We start from the raw sequence: 21,066 nt of genomic DNA, 5'->3' as shown, positions 1-21,066 counted from the left end.
CCTGCATATAGTTTTGATCTAGTGTAAGTATGAATCCTATACAGGCACAAATGTTTTTTTTTTTTTTTGGCCTTTTTTTTCGTGTTTGTGAAACTGAAGATGCCAGGGGCGGATCCAGAGAATCCAGAAAGAAGGGGCACAACCCCCTCCACCCCCCCCCCCCCCACCACCCCTAACCACTCCACCAAAGTGAAAAATTCACATTTGTGGACACTCTGCTTTACAGCATTCTGGGAGCGTTTGCCTGTTGGAAGTCAGACGTTAAGAGGATTTTTTTAATCTATTGATTGCGGCAAACCACGCAAATTATGGTTTCAAAGACGTTTTAAATCTACAAGAAAAAGTGTTTGTGTGTGTGTGTGGAGGGTGGGGGGGGGGGGGGCATTTCGCTCCTACCGCCCACCCATCTCCCTCCCCTAAATCTGCCCCAGGATGCTAACGTCACTTTTGAGCTGTATTTTCCCTGAAAAAAAAATCGTATTTAATCATCCTAATAAACATTCTAAATAGAGCCAGGTCAAGAAATCAGAGGAAATCTCCACACCAGGGTTCTCAAAAAGGTTCAGAGTAGAAGGCTAGGATCTAGAAGTAGGTAGCCTGCATAGCACCAGCATAATGGGGGGGGGGGGGGGGGGATGAGAAAAATTGAGAGAAAAAAGGGGTACTGGGGTAGAGTTCATTGGAATAAATATCAATTGAAAGTAACTGATCCAAACTAAATGCAAGCTCGATTGCTTGAATGATTCAAGTCCAGTTCCAACCCTTAATGTATTTGGGACTTTCTTAGAATTGCTAACGTTACTGTGGGGATTGGGACCCCTTTTCTCGCTAGCTCTCTCCCTCTCTCTCCTTTTCTTGCTACCCCTGCCCATCCCTGAGTATGGATGCTACGCAGGCTGGCTAGAAGTGGGTGGCTCAAGAGTCCTTATACAGGTTTATTAACATGTAAACCTTTCCACCAAAACGTAGTTCAGTTGGCTCCAAATTCAATTAGCCTGCTTTTCTGCAGGCTGCCAGCACTCAATTGAGAACCCTGCCACCCAGTTAAAAAATATCCAGTGAAAACATGAATCCACCAGTGTAAAAAAAAGACATTTTATTGTGGCTTTACACTCCATCCTTTGATATTAATTGTATTAAGTCAACATTTTCACTATGGCATCATTTTACTACAACTACCAGAATCCTTCTGGTTTTTGTTTTCTCATGCAAATTAGAGCTATTGTTCTTTGCTGTCCACTGGGATTACAAAATTTGCATTTGAAAAGAAAAACGAAATGAATTCTGGTAGTTGTAGTCAAATGATGCCATCATGAAAATGGCCTATTCAAGTTTGCTTGTTGTTGAAATAAAGCACACTTACTATAACCAAACAGGTCAACTTGCTAGAACAGGAAAATGTTTTCATTTTCCCCTGTAAAATAAGGGCCAAGATAGTCACACTACTCCACCTGCATTAAGCCTTTCAATAGGTCTTCAGCTATCACTAAATCTGGATGATTTATTATAATTAATAAAATTTTTCACAAAGTAAATTAGTGGTGAATTTTTAATTTTTGTGATAGTTTAATCACCCAGAGAGTTACATGTACTGATTCTTATTCAAGACAGATAAACAAGTCTCCCAAAAGTGCTCCCCAATATTTGCAGATCAAATTATGATGATAAATAGGCTAACATAATCTGCAAAATTTTACTTTAATTTGTGTATTTATCAGTATTTTCAAGTGTTTTAAGTGAAAAACAACAAATCATGAAACTTGTTGGCAGTCTTGTTAAACATTTTCCTAACAGTGATATTGATCAAATGGAAGTTATAATAATTCAAATTAAAAGCATAAATCAATTTGATTTCTTGTTTGTCATGTCATAACATATAAAATTAAATTGCAGCATAAAATCTACTTAAAATGTTTAATAAAATCATAAATCAATGTACAATAATATGTTCTCACCTGATAAATTTTTAATGACTATATATATATATATATATTTTTAAACTTTTTTTCATATCAAAATTTATCTTAATCAGAAAATGCTCGTTGGTCTCTTCTGAGGAATATCCTTCAGCTGGATAATATCCACCAGATTTAGTTAGAGGCCATTGATTTGTGTCCCATGACTTACAAGGTAAAAATAATAGGGAACCTAAGCAACGACAAATGCAATGAGGACCGCAATACTGCAGAACAATAGGTTTATGACGAAAAACAAATACTCAAGATTTAAATTTTGGTACATTTCTTTACTATCCTCTGTAAAACAACAACGTGAAATGACCAAATTCGAGGTTTCGTGGAGGATGTGAGCACAAGAGGGTGATGTTTCATTCTCTTCCTTAACCTGAACACCACAATCTGGTTCCTGAGAAGTGTGCTGTTTTTGTACAAATTAAACAAGTTGAAATAATTGCGAAGTAGCAAAAATAAAATGAAGTTATATTTTCAAGTGATGTTTTCGTTGGCGTTGGCATTGTCACTTAGTTAAGTTCCCGATTATTTGCGAGACAACTGTATTTAAAATTACATCTTAGAGGTTACACATTAAGTGAGGACTCAGGTACAAACTGTTGTAAGTTTTAACTTAACCCTTCGAGACTCAGAAGTGATCAACATCCACTTTCTCCTTCCTGTGCCACTATTTAATTGGCAACATCCAGGTCACGAGAATAAACAAGATGATCACCGAGGATAAAAAATATCAATGCCTTGATGTGTGAAAAATAAGATGAAACTCTCTTTTGAGTGTTTGATATTAGCTTCTTAAACTCATTAATAATTCATCAAGAGAAAACAAAGAAAATCACTACTGTGACTGTGACTGACTGACTGTCTCGATATGTGATCCTAATTACCATAAAATTTTGCCAACTTTAGCCTTGAATTTCTCCAAGAATTATTGATCATTTGAGAAGCCATATCAAACACTCGAAATTGTGTTCCATCAGATATCCAAACACCTCGAAGTTGTTTACAAAAACTCGGCTGCACCTAGTTTTTTCAACCTACTTCTCAGTGTTTGGATATCTGATGAAACACTCTTCCTCGTGTTTGATATATTACTTATCAAACCATTAATTTATTGAATAATTCTTGGAGAAAATCAAAGCAACAGTTCACCATGTATTTTAGGAAAGGTAACATCAAGTTTCCAAACCTCCTTAACGATAGTGGTTTCCCCTGTTTTCTCTTTATGACTGAATTATAAAATAATGTGTTTGAGAAATAAATGTCAAGGTAATGATATTAATCTGTGGAACACAACAGGCCAAATGACACCCAGTGTGCAGTGCCAGAAAATATCTGGCCATAATTTTCTTGTCGGAGTACAAGTTATAGCACTGCCAGCCCAAAGTACTCTACAACAAACACTTGGAATATCTTCAGCAAATCTTGCACAGTCCTCTTGTCAATGGTATGATGATCATCGCAGAATTTGTGCCAACATGGGGGAAATGGAAGAGAAATCAGGTGAAGAATTTTGACATCTGTAAAAAACAAAAAACAAACAAACAGACAAATCAATTAAAATAACATGTTTCAAGGACAGTGCCTACTAAAACAGAAGCATTTTTATAGAAACAGATCTTAGGAAAGGCTTATTATATTGGAGGTAGAGATAATTAAGCAACAATAACAGTTATTATTATTATCATTTTTATTACTACTATTATTATTATTATTATTATTATTATTATTATTATTATCAATTAATTAATTATTATTATTATTTGATTTTCTCCAATTTTTAGAATTATTCTAAAAAGTACCAGAATACAAATTGTGTAATTATAACAATTATTGTTTTTAACTAAAGATGTTTTACCATTTTTACAATAAAAAAATTAATGCACCTCTTTGATTTGTATTGTGAGATTCCTTCACTTTTCAATAATTAAATTATTGACAGTTCTTGTCTTATAACATTATTTTATATATGCATGTATCTACAGTATTTGGCAGTTACAGAAAATATCCATACTACCCCCACGGAAGGTTTTTTGTTTTGCACCCCCTCCTGTCAGGAAATTCCAGTTTAGCTTAATTCACACTTTAGTGCTTCTACAATTTTGGCATTAAAGACTCCCTTTCCCCTAAGAATTTCCAAAGACCTTCCATAGGGTGGTTATGGATTTTTGCTGGAACTGCTGATATTTCTTAGTTGAGCCACAAAGGTGTAGTGGTTCTAAGCACACCAAACGTTTTATTGAACGACCAGAGGACCGCTGGTTCACATGGCCTCTGAATTGCCATCTCGTCTCCTTAGACAAGAGACTTTGCTTTACATCATCTCTCTTTACCCAAGGGGATAAATGGGTTACAATGGTGACATACTGTAGGGAATAGCTCTGCAATGGACTAGCATTCCATCCAGATGGAGTAGAAATACTCGTAGTCACTTCATTGCTAAAGAAACCGGTTAAAGCTCTGGCGATGTGGGGAACTTAGCCTTGTATTGTGACCTTACCTCTTTGCCCTAATACGTACTCAATGTTTATAAATTTCTTGCCAAACTTCGCAACATGTGAATTCTCAATCTGCTAAGGGAATTGTGAGGTGTCAAGAAAATCCCTAGGGGAGGGGGGGTTACACCTACATTCATTTACCCGTTCATGTCCAAAGGTTAACAAAAAATCTGTAAGGAATAAGTTGACTTACTTTTTTCTAAGAATGGTATATGATCATCTTCAACAACATATTGTCGATCCATCAGTTGAGGATAGAAATAAGGCTGTGGGTGACTCCTAGCCTCAATAAGATTGGTGCTCATTAAACGTCGCTCTAATAAGAACACATACCAACAATAAACAAGTAGTTTGTCAGAATTTTATAGACCTGTAATATTCTCAGTGAAATCTAAAATTTCAAAATTGGGGTAAACAAAGCACAAAATACACTTGACTTTAGTAATCCTGAGGGTAAGAGTTCTCTAAATTTAAAATTTGCCATGCTAAATAACGAGACAGTTTTAAACTGACATAAGTGTTAGAAAAAACTTGAAACTTAACCATCTTACTGCTCTGTAGGTACTTTTAAAAAGTTAATTATTTTTAATAGTATTCTTTTGACCTTAAGTACTAAATAAATGCAGCTTTCAATGAAAGCCTGCTGAATGGGACACACTGCTAGTTTCGAATAATATATATTAATTCTTATTTAGGTAAGTTTCTTAGTTCAGTTTTTATTTTCAGTTGTTCCAGACAAAAAAAATAACTTGTCATAAAAATTTTCAAACTAAATACAAATTTAAACTGCTTATTTATGTTCCTGCAATGTACTTATTGTATTTCTATGATAGATTTAAACTTACAGTCAGTCTATGTCACATGCAACCAGTTTTTTCCGAGAATGAAATGAACATTTGAATTCCTTTTTGTAATGTCTGGCATTTGAATGGAATCTTGAGAAATCTTTCCAAAAAAGATGCATTAACTGAACCATAGACCTCAAGTTTGAGAACCCGAAATGCTGGTCATATTTGTTGTTAAGAGCGCCGCAGACGCCACCAGCGAGCGCTGAAGGGTCTGGGGGCATGCCACCCCAGAAATTTTTGAAAATAAGGGTCTCTAATGTTTTACGAGCCATTTATTTGTTGTTTGTAGGAATCGTGGCATGAAAATTAAGATTCTTTTAGGAATCGGCTGATTTTATCAAAAATTCAGAGCTTCAACACAAATGCGGGTTTTTACTGAGTCGCGGTGGGTCAGCAGGTTTAAACATTCAAATGTGGGCCAGACCCACCTGGCGCAGGTCACTCAGGGTCTATGCTGAACAAAAAAAAATTCAAAATACTAGGGAAATAATTGTTATTTTTGAAATGCTTAATGCTGTAAATGTAAAGAAAAATTCATAACTTTATGCCGTCAATAAACTAGCCACGGCAGGTAATTTCTACAGGAACTCTGAAATCTCACCAGCAATGTTCAAACCTGACACGTAAATTTCAAAACTCTGTTAAATTTCCTAAAAATTAATACTGGTCAAGCGTGATGCAGATTGACTGTTAATGTCACAAATATCATAAACAATACAATTATTGATATAAATGTGATGTTATATTTCAAGCCTGGTGAATGAATGAGAATGATGTATTATTCCAGAAAGTGACACAGGCATACTCGGAAAAAAAATTCGAGTGCGCCTATTAGGAGTCGCCCCTAAGATCTTCTGATTACTAGTTTTTTCCGAGTATGCCTGTGTCACTTTCTGGAATAATAGATCATTCTCATTCATTCACCAGGCTTGAAATATAACATCACATTTATTTCATATACCACACGTTCGACATTCAAATCCTTGCAGTATGCAGCATGTTTGTCCCATGAACCTAGTTTAATGGTCTTAGCTCCCACGGGTCTCCTGTAGCTCAGTGGTAGAGCATCCGAACTAGTAATCGGAAGGTCTTAGGTTCCACTCCTGATAGGAGCACTCGGATTTTTTTTCCGAGTATGCCTGTGTCACTTTCTGGAATAACACATCATTCTCAATACAATTATTATTTTGAATTTCCTCTTTGTGGACCTCATAATGAAGCTTGGTTCAGTAAAGCTTCCATTTTGCTAGCAGAGAAGCTTAATTAGTTAATTTGTTTAAATTAAAATAACTATTAAAAGAAGCCAGACAACATTCTTTTAAGACTTGTTGAAAAACATCTGACAACAAATTCTTGGATGGGTGTTGAAACACCTGCGAAAATGGCAGGAAATGTTACAAGTTAAATTTAGTTAAAATTTTTTTTCACAGAAGACAGCATGGCATGGCCACAATTTCAAAATATAATATATTTTCGTGAATGAGCACTTACATGTAAATAGTGTCATTCACTTGTGGGTAACCAAGGCTAAAGACTGAGGTAAAATAGAACCTACTGTTAGTAGTTACATACCTATGAAATGCAGTCTCTCAAACAAATCATTTGTCTCCTTGAATGTGTTAAAAAATGTGGGGTTTGCTGCACCAATCAGATCCAACAGTACCAATGCATTCTGGTATTTAAAGAGATACAACAAAAAAAATTATTATTTTGAAGTGATCAGTAATTATTAATGATCACTACATGTGGCTATTGCATTCGACATTGAAAGAATGCACTCCTAATTGCATTTTGGAGTCAAGTATGGGACAGTCGATCAACGAATGAATGAATGAATGAATGAATGAATGAATGAATGAATGAATTTTGGGACACGTACTATCTGGCATCCCCTACGGATTTTGCAGGGGTGGATGACATCATCACCAACTTAGCAAAGGAGAGAGAGAGACTGGAATCAAAAACGGTGGTGGAGTTGGCTGAAAACAAGATTTAGCAGAATAATTATTTAATTTATAATTATTCAACACATTGATAACAAAACACAGTTTTATTGCAGAAAAGCTGGAGGCAATCTTTATTTGGCCATTTTTTCTCCCTGACACACAAAATTATGTAAATCAAAGGATATCTGTTGACTACTGATGAAAATGTTCAGTGCACACCATGACCATAATTATTTGGGCAGTGTTACAATTAGCCTGTTCCAGGCTCCTAGAGAGACGCGCGAAGGAGAGGGCGAGGGGACAAAAACGAGGGGGGTCGGGGAGAGAAAAAGAGGAAAAGAAGAGGAGCCTGTAATCATTTTCTTAAACACCTCATGCCGCCCACTTTTTCCAAAATGTGCCAACATGTCAAAACGTCAAACTTTCAATGTCACGGGTTTCGAATACTCGCGCAAGTTCTCGAGTTTGCGCGGTTGTCCTTACATCGCTTCGATGCCGCGAACACCGAAAGGTTCTAAGGGTTTGAGATTTCAACCCTCAAAATCCTGTAGATTTTTCCAAAAAAATTTGACGTGTCTTGGAACGAGAGTTCCCCGGGTGTACTTGTTCAACGCCGTTCGAAATAAGGAACTTATTAACGCGACGTGCACGACTCCCACTGTGTGTCCGTTGTTTTGATAAAAGCTTTTACAATGCAAGCATTTTTCCTTTTGTATAAGAGCTTCTTCCCTTTTGATCAAAACGTGAGGCGACCGCTCTGCTTAATGGTTTTTATCTTGATCGTGAGGGGGAATTCTCATATATACTGAATGGAGGGTTTCTTACTGATCATTCTGAGCCGTTACGATAAGTTTTTGATATGCCATTGTGTATCGGCTCGGATTAACTGCAAGATTTCAGGTAGCGCTAAATAAATTTTGTCTGTGAAGATGGTATCCAGTCACCTCGCCACCAGGGAGTCTCGGATAGGTGGATTTCTTTACTCGTGAATTCATGCTTATGCTATTGCATATCGCTGCGGGAAGATTGAAACTGCCGCAGGATGTTTGTTTATCACGGATATGAGTGTCTAACAGATCCCCGTCTTTCAGAGCTTATCATTGTTTTCTCTCGCTTGCGAGAGCTATATATAGCATTTGTTATACATTCGTCGCCAATTCCTATTGCTGCGGCCGAAAACCCTAGTTGTTTTAACTGCTCGACCTGATCTCTCATCACTGAAACCAACGGAGAAACCACTATGATGGTTGACAACGGCTTGACTTCACTTGAGCACAAAGCACTCGAGACTCGAGGAAACAGTTGAAATATCAAGCTCTTCCCGAAACCGGTGGGTAGAATGGCGAAAACGTCTTTCCCACGAGCTAGATTGAGAAGGTACGCTTTTTGCTCCTTCCTGAGTACTTTAGCTTGCGGAAAATCTCGAAGACAATTCTCTAAAACAGCATTAAACTCAGTCTCATCAAAACCACGCGCGTGTGACACAGTCGCCATTTTGACTCTTTCAGATTCTTTCCCGATATCCTTCATGTGATGTGTGAACTGTCAAAACTGACCAATCAGAGGGTATACCGGGAGCTGGTATACCGGCATGAGGTGTTTAAGAAAATGATTACAGGCTCTTCTTCTTTCCCTCTTTTTCTCTCCCCAGCCCCCCTCGTTTTCATCCCCTCGCCCTCTCCTTTGCGTGTCTCTCTAAGAGCCTGGAACAGGCTATGTTACAATGTGTTGAATAATAATTCAATTCAAAGGCCAATGTGCAGTTCCAGGAAAAATCCAAACCCACCCCATGGAAGGTAAACAGAAATTCCTAGGAGGAGGGGGGTCTTAACCCTTTAATCCCTAAGAGTGCCAAATGGCACATAATGCCATAATTCTTTCAATATTTGACAGATTTCTATGAATTTTTGACACCAAGATGGTTTTGTGAAGATCTACTCATTAAAAGGATAAAACCATAACCCCCTCCCATATATGATATGGTTGACCACCCCCATAACTTTTCAACTTTTTCCCCATAGAAGTTGTGGGTCTTAAGACATCTTTCACATTAATGAACTCGTTGAGAACTGCAAAATAAGCTATAGTTCAGGGGTATACCTAATATACATAAGGATTGGGACGTTTTTGAACTTTAAAATTTTTACGTTTTAAGGCCATTTATCTCAAAGCTATAACTTTTCTCATTCATATAATTATATCAGTTATGAAATACACTCATGAGTAGCTTTAAAATGGTATATCATTGGACATTGAGTTTGAAGTCTTGGATCTGGAGAAAATGTAGTTTTGCCTTAGGAGTTAAAGGGTTAAAAGCCAAAATTTTAGAAGCAAAAGTATGAAGCTAACTGGAATTTTGCGGGGTTACTTACTTACTTACTTACTTACTTACTGTAAATAATGCCAGTGTTGCACATAGCTAGGGCAGCTTCCTGGGGGGGGGGGGGGGGGGAGGGGAGGGGGGACGTAAAACAAAAACCTTCCCTGGGGGGAGTATGGATATTTTCTAGAACTGTACAATACACTGTACAGTAACATTGGCATCTCTTATCCATACTTATAAATCAACTTCTCATAAATTATCAATATTGAAATAAGTAACCAGCCCGCCCCCAATATAATGATGATTTTGGTTGTTCCCTGGCAAAATTCGTTTATGATGAATCCTGAGTGTTACAACAAACATGATGCCCTCCTGCCTCGTTGGCACTTTGTTATATCAAGGATACACTATAACCACAAAAACTCAGCTTCAGAAAGTGATCAAGTAATGTAGCTGGTGTGGTAGATGTAAGATAATGCATTCAGCCACCAACCTGTCCTTTAATAATAATATTATCGAAAAAGCATTTGATAATGTACTAGGTCTTCCAATAATTAATTTATTTGAAGTTGCAAAACTGTGATGCAAAATATTGTACCAAATTGCCTTGTTAGGAATTTTGAGACCAGGGCCCAGTTGTTCAAAGCCCGATTAAGCTAATCTGGGTTGACATGAACTTTGATTCGAGTTTAATTGCTTAAATCAATGAAGGCTCTTCAAAAAGATTTTAGTTCTTCAGCTTTCACTTGAAGAAGATGTATTTTTTTGCGTATTCAAAACAATCTGAAGATTTGTGGTAGTGTCCGCATATACCGGCCGCGTTGTCCTTCTGCATAATGTTATTGTTGAAACAGAAGATGTTCTTGGGTGTCTCGAGTGTTGTTAGAATGACTACCAGAGGCAGGAAAGATAACTTCAGATAGTATGATGAATAAAAAAAACACAAACATTCAATTTCTAATGTTTTTATTTTTTGTGTTATATCATTTAATGCTTTCTGAAAAATTTTAAGGCTCGGAAATTCGGCATGGGATTATTTTGGGGTTAATTTTTGGTCCAGGGATTGTTTTGGGTTTTGTCAGAAGCCCTATGGATTTTTTTGGGTTTTGATTTTTGCCCCCATTCGATCATCCCCATCACTTGAAATCCGGAATACCCCCCTGGGATGAGTGTATAAAATATGCGAGGCATGCGAGGCATGTGAGGCAGACATGCGAGGCATGAACAAAACATGCATGAACAACCCCCAACATAAATGCTAACTGTTAAGCTAACTGGGGAGCTATTTAAGCTAACCTAAGTGCTTTTTCGGCTAACCTGAGTGCCTTGCACGTCTGCCTCACATGCCTCGCTGGCTCACAGATTGTCAAGACCCCCCTGGGATACCCAGTAGGGAGTGATACTTACTATAGTACTTATCATTGTACTATTTGTTGAACCACTGGGGTGACTTGTGTTGCTCCATAAATCAGCAAGATGTCTTGATCCATAAAGTGAGTCATTCTTTGTCCACTCTTGAAACGCCTCCTCCCCATCAAAGAAGACCATTTGCAATGTGACATCTGACTGCTGTTGGTAAAATTTAAAAAGTGAACCACAGATGTATGTTATTGAACTAGCATGAGGTCTGTACTGGGAAAATATTGGTCACATTCTTTTCTTCTTCTTTTTTTTGCAAGTTTTTTGCAATTTCTTATTGTTTCCAAAAACCTAATTAAAGCCATCTTCACTGTTGAAACATCAACGCAACTGCAAAATTGCTCTAAGAGATGTCAAAGAAACTGGTTTTTCCATATTTTGAGCATGGGTGGACAATGGCCTCCCTTGCCTCTGATCTATACAATCATGCAATTATTTGTCGCTAATGTAAATCTTGGTTTTATCAAGCTTCCTGACATTATGAAATTTTATACCTGCCAACTTTTTTCTGATTATATTGTAGATGGAGAGCCTTCCAATTTCACCCTAAACCTAGTACCATGAGCAACATAATTACGCCACTCGAATTGCTTCTCTAGAGCATCTGAATCCTAGTCCTTTCAGCTATTACTGGAATGATATTCCTATATCTATTCATCAAAAACCAACAAAACAACTATTTAAACGAGCTCTCTTCCAGTATTATTTTGCTCAGTATTAATCACTGCCACACGACCTTGTAAAACGTTTTCTGTCTTTCTTCTCCTCTATTTAAAATGGTAATGTTAATGCATTTATATACCGCATTTTCTATTCATGTATATTCAAATGTGGTTTACATCAGCATATGTCCATTAGCGACCTCATCCTACCCACCCAACCCATGAAATCATGAAACAGCACAAAGACCAGCCCAGCACACCAGGAACTCCATGTCCTACTCTTTGCGATTAGTGTCTGGGTTCTTTAACGTCCCACAGGGTTATGAACATTGAAGTGTTGTGAGACGAGGCCTACGGTTTATCGTCCTTATCCGAGAAGACTAGAAAGTCTAACCATTTGCAGATGTCATTACAGAGGCAGCACTTTCTCCTCAGTGATTTAAAGACCCTGAGTGTTGGTCCGGCCGGGGTTTGAACCCACGACCTCCTGCATGGTAGTCCAATGCTCAATCAACTGAGCTAACCAGTCTGCGGTTTTCTATTTAAAATTAGTTTTCCTTTTTCTTTTTTTTTTTTTTTATCTTAACAAATATTGTATTGTAATTTTAAAGGTCATACAATATTATTTAGTTAAATATATTATGCTCTAATCTCCAATCCTTTCTTACGTAATGTAACCTTGTGTACACTGTAATACAATCATGTGGAGTAAATAAAAAATACAAAATACAAATATTTGTCCCTTTCCTTCAATGTCGTCATCATTTCAAGTACACTTGTTTTGAGCCCTTCTCTAGTTGCTTAATTCCACAGACACGAAACATTAAACGAAAAATTTTCATTCCATTAATAATGGCCCATTACCTCGTCATCATCTTCTAGGGTATGCATTTGCCGCGGTTCTTGTGCTGCAAATGACGGCGTCACTGTCTTGGCAATTTCAATTAACATTGCACATGGCATTGCCGAGTCAGTAGCACCTAGAAAAAATGCACCATTTTCATTTGGCGAAAAATATTTCGAGTCATAATGTGCCGCCAAGATCAGTCTACGCTTGGCACTTGGGTTGAGAGTGGCTATAATGTTGGTAAATCTCTTGGGCCCCAGAGGTGTATTGTCATCAAATTCATCAAGAGAAACTGTCCAGTTGAGATCTTCAAACTGCTTCTTTATAAACTGCAAAAGAATTTGATAAAAAAAATCTTAGAAATAGAGAAGCATAAAAATTATGAGAATGATGTACTTATCAGTAAATGACGCAGGCATAATTGAAAAAAAAAAACTCTGAGTGCTCCTATCATCAGTCGAGACCTTCCAACTGCTAGTTTGGATGCTCTACCACTGAGCTACTGGAGACTTGTGGGAGCTAAGGCCATGAAAACTAGGTTCATGGGACAAACATCCTGCGTACTGTTAGGATTGGAATGTCAATGTGTGGCATATACGCAATGGAAATAATGTGATGGAATATGTTAAGCCCCGTGAATAAATGAGAATGATGTATTTATCAGAAAATGACAGAGGCATAGTTTCTCGGAAAAAAAATCCGGGTAGAAAATCAGGATTCGAACCTTAGAACCTTAATACTAGTTCCGATGCTCTACCACTGAGCTACAGGAGACTTATGGGAGCTAAGACCATTAAACTAGGTTCATGTGACAAACATCCTACATACTGCTAGGATTGGAATGTCATGTGTGGCATATGCACAATGGAAATACATGTAATGTGATGGAATATGTTTAAGGCTGGTAAATAAATGACAATGATGTATTAATTAGTAAATGACACAGGCATACTCGGAAAAACAATAATTTATTAATATGTTGACAGTTCATTGGTAGTCATCTATACCCTGTAATTGTTCTAAAGGTCTTCATCCAATTTAAGAAATACATTTATTTATTTATTTATTTATTCATTTATTCCATGTTTCAAGCTATGCCCCTATTTTTAAATGAAAAAATCACTCTCAAAGTGTCTAGCTATAGCACAACAGTGCCAACTGGGGATATTGTAACCTGCATTTATTCTATACTGCAATTCAGTTACTTGTCATCTGTTCATAACTGTTTTCATTGTCAATAATGTTGGGGAAACCTGGAGGACACTTCTAGTTCAGGCTTCCCTGACACTAAACAAATTTTCTATTAATATTGATCATCACCTGATCTGTAATTATTATGCTGAAAAAAAAAATAAATAAATAAAAAAACTTCCTTACTCCCTTCCTCCTTTCCATCATCCCTTCCTCCCTCCCTCCATCCCTCCCTCTCGTCCTCTCTCTCTCTCTCTCTCTCTCTCTCTCTTCCTTCCTTCCTTCCTTCCTTCCTTCCTTCCTTCCTTCCTTCCTTCCTTCCTTCCCTTCCTTCCTTCCCTCCCTCCCTCCCTCCCTCCCTCCCTCCCTCCCTCCCTCCCTCCTTCCTTCCTTCCTTCCTTCCTTCCTTCCTTCCTTCCTTCCTTCCTACCTTCCTTCCTTCCTTCCTTCCTTTCTTCCTTCCTTATTATAAAATTAATGAAAGAAGCACTTCACCATTTCAAATGAAGCATTTCTTAAAAACATAACAACAACAAAACAATGTTTATCTACATTGCACATGGCATTGGCATGTGATTGCCATTGGATAATTGTTTTAAAAAATCTGTAAAGGTGAGGGGTCTGAATATAAACACAGGCTACTGTGAAACAAATACAAGCAGTCAGAAAGGAGGTCTTGAATCCAGGACCCCTAGGTTAAAAGTGCAGGCCCCTAAGAGGAGGGGGGAAGGGGAGGGTAGGGGTAGGGTGGGATGTGGTGCCTGGGTCTTCAAACCCTGACCCTCTTTCAGACCAAAAGATTGAACTTGTGAACTTAATAGCCAGGTCCTCTCTGGTCGACATCGTCTTCATTTAACAGATTCACAAGAACTGTGATACCAATATACAACATCTCACATATATCATAGTGGATTCATTGGATGAATTTCCATGACAGTTCACTTGAGCTTACAGGACCTGCCATAGTCAAGCTCTTCTGAGCTCATGGAACAAGATCAGCCAAGGAAACAGTTTCACATAGAGGAGTATGTTTGCCCTTCATTTACAATGACTACAACATGGCTTCTTATTTTACAAAGGCCAACATACTTTCCCCGCAGGATAAGCCATGACAAAACAACCCTCCCTGGGAAAATTATAGGGGTATAGAATGGTCCTTGAAAAATGATGGGTCTCATCAAATTTTCGGAGTCTCGAAATCTCGGCGTCTCAAACTAGAGTCTAGGAATCTTGAGCTCGTAAAAAATAAAGCGCGTCTCGGAATCTCGTATTTTGGACTTTGAATCTCAGAGTCTTGAATGCAAAGTTGTTAAAGTCTGAATGACCGTCATAAAACAACAACAAAACAAAGAACAGTGAAATTCAGAAAAGCAGCTCAACATCGCAATTGCACAGGCTGTGAAACATGTAAGCTTGGATAAAATAATTCTGCTCGTAAATTGCAGTTTTATGTCTAAAAAAGAGCATAGACGCGTCTCACACTCGGATTCGAAAAAAAAGTTAAGTCTCAGTCTCAAATTTCAAATGAGAGTCTCAGCATCTCAGGGAGTCTTGAATTTTACCATTCTTTAGCCCTAATTACACGGAATGCCTGCAAGGCAGGCCGTGTCTAGGTTTGGGTCAGGTATCTTTTTTTTTTTTTCCTTCATCGTAGCCACAAATCGCCACATTAATTTATGCATTAAAATATGTCCTCCCCTAGTAAGAACGTATTGTTCTGATTGTCTTCAACAGAAGCGGGCTAATCAAAATCTATTATTTAGGGACATATCATGAGAGAGGGGACCCACTCATCCCTTCCTTTGTGATGTCAAATCATCATTTGATTTATTCATTAAACCTACAATAAATTCTGCCCTCTCCCAGAAGGGATCTATTGTTCTGATTGTCTTCCACAAAAACGGCCCAATCAAAATCCATTATCGGCGCGTATATCACGAGGGAGGGTACCCACCCAACTCAACCTGTGTGACGTCAAAGCAAATCATTATTTAGAAGGTTGTTTTCGTTCAATGGCGGCCACATGTATGAATTTAAGACTCTGATCTGCCGTTTTGAGAAAGAAAACAAACGTTTTTCAAGCGGTAAATCGAAATTATAATAACTTCTAAGTAGTACTCAACAGTTTAAATGAAGGAAATTGGGAGAGTTCACAGTGAACAAACTACGCTTTCATAAACAGATTGAATAATTCAAGGCGGAGGAAACCAGACAAGTTCAAGTGGGGGTTATGACGTTATGGCATAATAATTTTCGGTATGATTCCCAGTAACACAACGATAAAATATCATGCAGTCTCTCTGAATAAAACCATTCAATTATTTCAATTGCAAAGGGAGGATACTTTTTAAAAATCTGCAAAGCATACAATGGGGAATAGACAGGGCTACATTAAGCATTCCGTGTAAATGCCATTAGGGGGGCATCTTGTTATCAATCAAATCTTGCTGTATGTCCCAATAAAAAAAGTCTACTTGGTCAAGGCCCCCTCCCCTAAGGAGATAACCGATAACAGGTGCATTGCTATCAAGCCCAACCCATCTTGCCAAATTCCCTCCAATATGTTTAATAGAATTTAGAAAGAGTGAAAACTTCGATGCAAAATTATTTTTAATAATAAATAATGGAATAACTTACAAGCTTTTCTTTCTATAGCTAAAAAAGCTTATCTAAGATGACCAACTGAGTGCCTTTAAAAGGTACATTTTGAACTAACTGGAAGTAGTATGTTACACATGTATTGAATCAAATGTTACACAAATAAGAAATAAATCAAAACTTTCATTACACACACTTATATTTTCCTGTCTAGATGTTTCCAACACACGGACAAAAATAATACAGCTATAGTTCCTATTTTTACCGATTTTTTTTTCCACTTACTAAACATAATGAATCATTCAATGCCTGATAATATTTAACTGATAAATTCCTGACCAGCTGTAAAAAAAGGCAGTAGAATTTAAGAACTAGCGGCAACACATAATTGATTTAATTTGAAGAATTTTCTTAGAAAGGGAATTTTCCAATAAACTTATTAAATGAAAACCTATAAGCTTAGTCTCTGATCAATAGTCAGTGCCGAAGAAAATTAAGATAATTAATATGCATGGCACACAATAAAATGTTATGCAAATAAGAAACAAATTTTAAAAGTTGCACTTAAACTTTTCCTGTTCGTGTCTTATCAGTTTGCTTTTAGTACGAGAACAAAAAAACAAACCATTCTTCCATATGCTATTCAAGGAGATTTTATTCAAAACAGCCAAAATATGATTGTGTGCTTTAAAACTAACGTCATTAATAAAATGATACATCCCCTGAGGCCACCTATGTCACTTGCAACTTGATTAAATTATTTTATTAAGAATAAAACCACAGACCAAGCAAAAATAATCAAGCTATAGTTCAACAACACAAATTTGTGAAAGTGACCATCTGGGCAAGGGTAGTCATCTGAGGACTTTTGATGGTGTCAGTGGGCCTATGTTTCAACAATCTGATCACAAATAATAGTCAGTTACTTCCAAAGAGTTAAGTTCTGCTTGGGTTGTCAAAACATCAGTCACAATGTCACCATTCACCAACTCAACATTTCATCTCAGGACTACACTCACCAAGACATTACCTTGGTTCAAACCATTTACCATGCACATGAAACTCAAGTTTTTCCTCCAGTATTGATTTCTTATAAGCAAAGGTTTGGCTATACATAAGCAAGTAAAAATCGACAAAAAAATCGAACAACATTTCTGAGTTGTCATGACACATTTTCAACTTCAAAATGATTACAAGAAACTGTCAGAAATAGTTCGCTACATGGCATAATTATTTATTATGTTATTACTCTTCAGCGAAAGCTATTTCTGACAATTTTATTTTAATCATTTTGAGCTTGAAAATGGTGTCATGGCGACTCCAAAACACTGTTCGATTTTATCGTTGATTTTTACTTGCTTAAGTATTGATTTCAACAAAAAATAACCATTCAGTAGTTTCGTGTTCTTTATGCAATCACATGTTTTACTGCTTTATATATAACAACCCCTCTTAATAATTTAAATTAATTAAAAATTATTGTACAAAATTTCAAGAAACAATTATTTTTAATTCACTAATCCAAAATATTTTAAAGGGGGTGAAATTACAAAAACAAAACGAATACTAGAGTAATAAACCTTAGAAATCTAAAAAAATCACACACGACTAAAGCCAAACTGTCGCTCTTTTGTTATACTTAATGGCTAATTAGCATAATCGTGGTAAGGAAGTGTTATATATGGCGTTATTTTTTTAACACTAATTAACAGAATACATGTACGTGTTATTTGTAAAACGATTGTGTAGAAAATAATGCCAAAAAATTTTATTTTCGAATATTCCTAGCAGTGTAACAAGCCGCCGATCCAATATTCATTTTGCCTAGTAGAAAATATCGTGAAGATACCGCAACAGAATTAGATCGCGGTCAAACAAGTCGATACAGAATTTGATATTTTGGAACACAGTCTAAAAGCCATAGTTTGGAAGTCAACAGGATCTACTGTTTTAGCACAGCCATAACAAATCTAACTCAAACACATTTTCTGAATCTGCGAAAACAAGAAATATTTTGTCAACAATCGTGATATTGGTATAAGCTTAAGTAGTTCTATAGTTCTGAGAATGTGTGATCGCATGACCGATATGGCTCTAGAACGATACAACAGCGTAAAATTTGTCTTCTTTTGGAGTACTCGTACAGCAAATACTTCGTGAATTATTCGTTACCCTCTAAACCGAGATAAAATAACGTCTTTCATCCACAAAAATTAAATAATAAGCTTAAATTTCTATTTCGGTTTGACAGGAAACCCAACTACACACGATTAAAGAAACAAATTCTCTTGAATGATCGAGGGTGTGTTAAACGCTGGCGACTTCAAAACAGTAATTATAAGTAGTGACTAAATTGTTTACTTGAATAAGTTAAGGAGTCACTGAAGGATTCACCGTTAGTTTTCTTACCATTTTGACGTGATGATGCCCGTTGGTTCCCGGAACACGGACACGCAAAACATGATGAAAAATATCATCGTAGAAGAACTGATAATCCGTTTTCTGGACCAAGTCGTTTAGTTTCGATTCGGGTAAAGACCTCGGCAACGGATGGTCCGAACGTCGACTCTGTACAAAGTGTAGAAGTAAAATTACAAAACAAACATATCACTGGTAATGATCGATAAAGGTTTTAACCACCAGTGGACTCCGAATGCCACAACGTTTGAAGCGAAACCCAAACCGATCGACGGATGTATTCGCTACGTAAGTTTACATACCTTGAGGCTTGCGCGACCCCGCGAAAGGACCCCAGAGCATAAAAAAATCAACAGTCCTTGCCACCACATTCTACCCTCGACTACCGACGACGAAGGTTCACAGATATTGAATCAGAAAACCAGCTGCCTTCCCATTTTATACGTTGAACATTCACTAATTGAATGAATTAACTAATGATGTCCTTATCTCATTTTACGACCCTCGCGCCGTTGTACGTAAGAAGAACTCCTCCGCTGACCGCCTCACTTTGGTGTTCAGCTGTCGACGTAAGGCGCGCGCGGGCGCGTATATTTATTTCCGTGAAAGGCAGGGGGGAGTCCCGTAAAAGAATAGGGCGTGTGTGGCAAATCTTGAAGTTTGGCCGATATTCGATTTATTGTAAGCTCTGTGAGAACCCAAAATTATAAAAATAAACAACGGCCATTTTCATCCCAACTTATGTAAGTTATGACACTATGTTAAGGACAGGTACAGCAAGAACTCAACATAAGTTTTTTTCGCCTTAGTCCTCAATCCTCCCCCTCCCCCATACCCCAAACCAATTGGACTCTCACAGATTGTTTACACATTTTTGCTGACGGAAGTAAAACTGAAAAAAAGAAAAACATATCTAGGCGGGCTTCAGTCCAATTCTCAAGCTGTATAAAAAAACGTTTGCCGCCTTTATTGTCTATAATCGGAGAAAAGAGGCACCAAGAATTAATGCTTTTATGGATTAACGGCACCGCGACAATAAGCTTTGACGAGCTTGTATTTTAAAAAGAATTTTCTTAATTAGTTCTTGAGCGTGTGTGATCTTCATCCACTTGAGGATAAAAGGAAATTGAAATGGGTGTTAATCGTTCGGCTGTTTCTTTCTCAAGAGTTTTATTTTTGTCAATTATCCTAGGCGGTACGGCAAAATATCAACATAGCTTTACCGCAGATGTAACGATGGAACGGTCGCGGATGAGACGATTTTTATCATATCCGGTTAAATAGATTGCCTGTGGCGGTGGCGACTCACCTACAGTTGTATTAAAGAAATAAATAAATTAGAAAAAACAAAAATAAACACGGCTTACATTGGCAGTAATTTCTGTCAGTTTATTTCGGCCTAAGAATACCAAAAATACAACGCGCCGGCAAAGGAAAAAAGATAAAAAAAAAAAAAACGGTCGGACGTTTTAAAAATAACACTTGAAAGAAAAAAAAAAACACTCACAGAATAACTTGTGGGATGATTAAAGAAACCGCCTTTAATCTTCTTTGATTATCCGAGAAGATATGGTAGAGATCATTGGCTGTTTTATCCAAATTCAGAATCAACTAAGGAAACGGAGTAAATTGATAGAGGTTCTTTTAGTTGTAATCGATAAAATAGGTAGAAAGCATACAATTATCCTTGTCGCTGTGGAATCGGAAAGCTCAATAGAGTAGCGAGCTTCTTTAAAGTGTTTTTGGGTGGTTTTAGTCTTTGATCCTGTGGATGGAATGATAAAGTGTGTTTTGCAAAAGAATAATAACAAAGGAACTGAGAAAAGTGCTTTGAATATTACTTTGACGTGGTGATGTTGTCGGTTCCTGCATCATTGTTGTTGTTATTGTTTAATTTTTTTTATAGCTGGGACGAGATGGTTCGATCGGGGGTATCCAACAAGAACGTTCGGAAGAAAAATACTTCAAATGTCGTTGTCTGTTTTTCAAGATCTTTTCTGGGCCTTTAAAAATAATACAGATTTTTGAAGTGTTCGGATTCTTTGGCTGGATTTTTCAGTTAAGTCGCAGAAAAATTTCAGATACTTTTCCTTCGAATTTACGAGTTTCTGTTGGCTTTTCAAAAATCCTATTTCGCTGATCTTTTTTCTTTCCCCAACTGCCTTCTTCTCCCCGACTTCGAAAGGAAAACGAATTTTAAAATTGTCTCGATCGTGCAACTAAAGTTTAAGGTGACAAAACACCAGAGAAAACGTTAGAATTCCAACCGAATTTCCAAGGCGATTTATAGCCTTCTCATTCTATTCACCGAAATGAACCTTATCAGTACCGACCGCGATGGTTCTAAAT

The 21,066-nt window shown here is 37.2% G+C and overlaps 1 protein-coding gene and 1 long non-coding RNA gene across 3 annotated transcripts; one reads left to right on the top strand and one right to left on the bottom strand.

Annotated features, from left to right (window-relative positions):
• The first annotated feature begins 840 nt into the window (after positions 1 to 840).
• Positions 841 to 1,727, top strand: LOC146487287 (uncharacterized). The gene is made up of 2 exons (XR_014857412.1): positions 841 to 1,287; positions 1,481 to 1,727. It is a non-coding gene; the product is annotated as an uncharacterized LOC146487287 (long non-coding RNA).
• Positions 1,728 to 1,992: 265 nt separating this feature from the next.
• Positions 1,993 to 19,235, bottom strand: LOC146487286 (glutaminyl-peptide cyclotransferase-like). Of its 2 annotated transcripts, none has more exons than XM_085086918.1 (7): positions 19,020 to 19,235; positions 18,709 to 18,867; positions 12,528 to 12,839; positions 10,990 to 11,148; positions 6,886 to 6,985; positions 4,659 to 4,781; positions 1,993 to 3,487 (listed from the first exon to the last, which is right to left on the bottom strand). In XM_085086918.1, the coding sequence occupies exons 1-7, from the start codon at positions 19,086 to 19,088 to the stop codon at positions 3,333 to 3,335; spliced, it is 1,077 nt and encodes a 358-aa protein (XP_084943044.1). In that variant the 5' UTR covers positions 19,089 to 19,235; the 3' UTR covers positions 1,993 to 3,332. The 2 variants fall into 2 exon arrangements, with proteins under 2 accessions (XP_084943044.1, XP_084943038.1); XM_085086912.1 differs by having other exon boundaries at positions 10,990 to 11,151; positions 19,020 to 19,233.
• Between the last annotated feature and the right edge of the window lie 1,831 nt (positions 19,236 to 21,066).

Source organism: Pavona decussata, unplaced genomic scaffold (genome assembly GCF_977016875.1).
Source record: "Pavona decussata unplaced genomic scaffold, jaPavDecu1.1 SCAFFOLD_16, whole genome shotgun sequence".
NCBI classification, from domain to species: Eukaryota; Metazoa; Cnidaria; class Anthozoa; order Scleractinia; family Agariciidae; genus Pavona; species Pavona decussata.
This window is presented reverse-complemented; position numbering and strand designations above follow the sequence as displayed.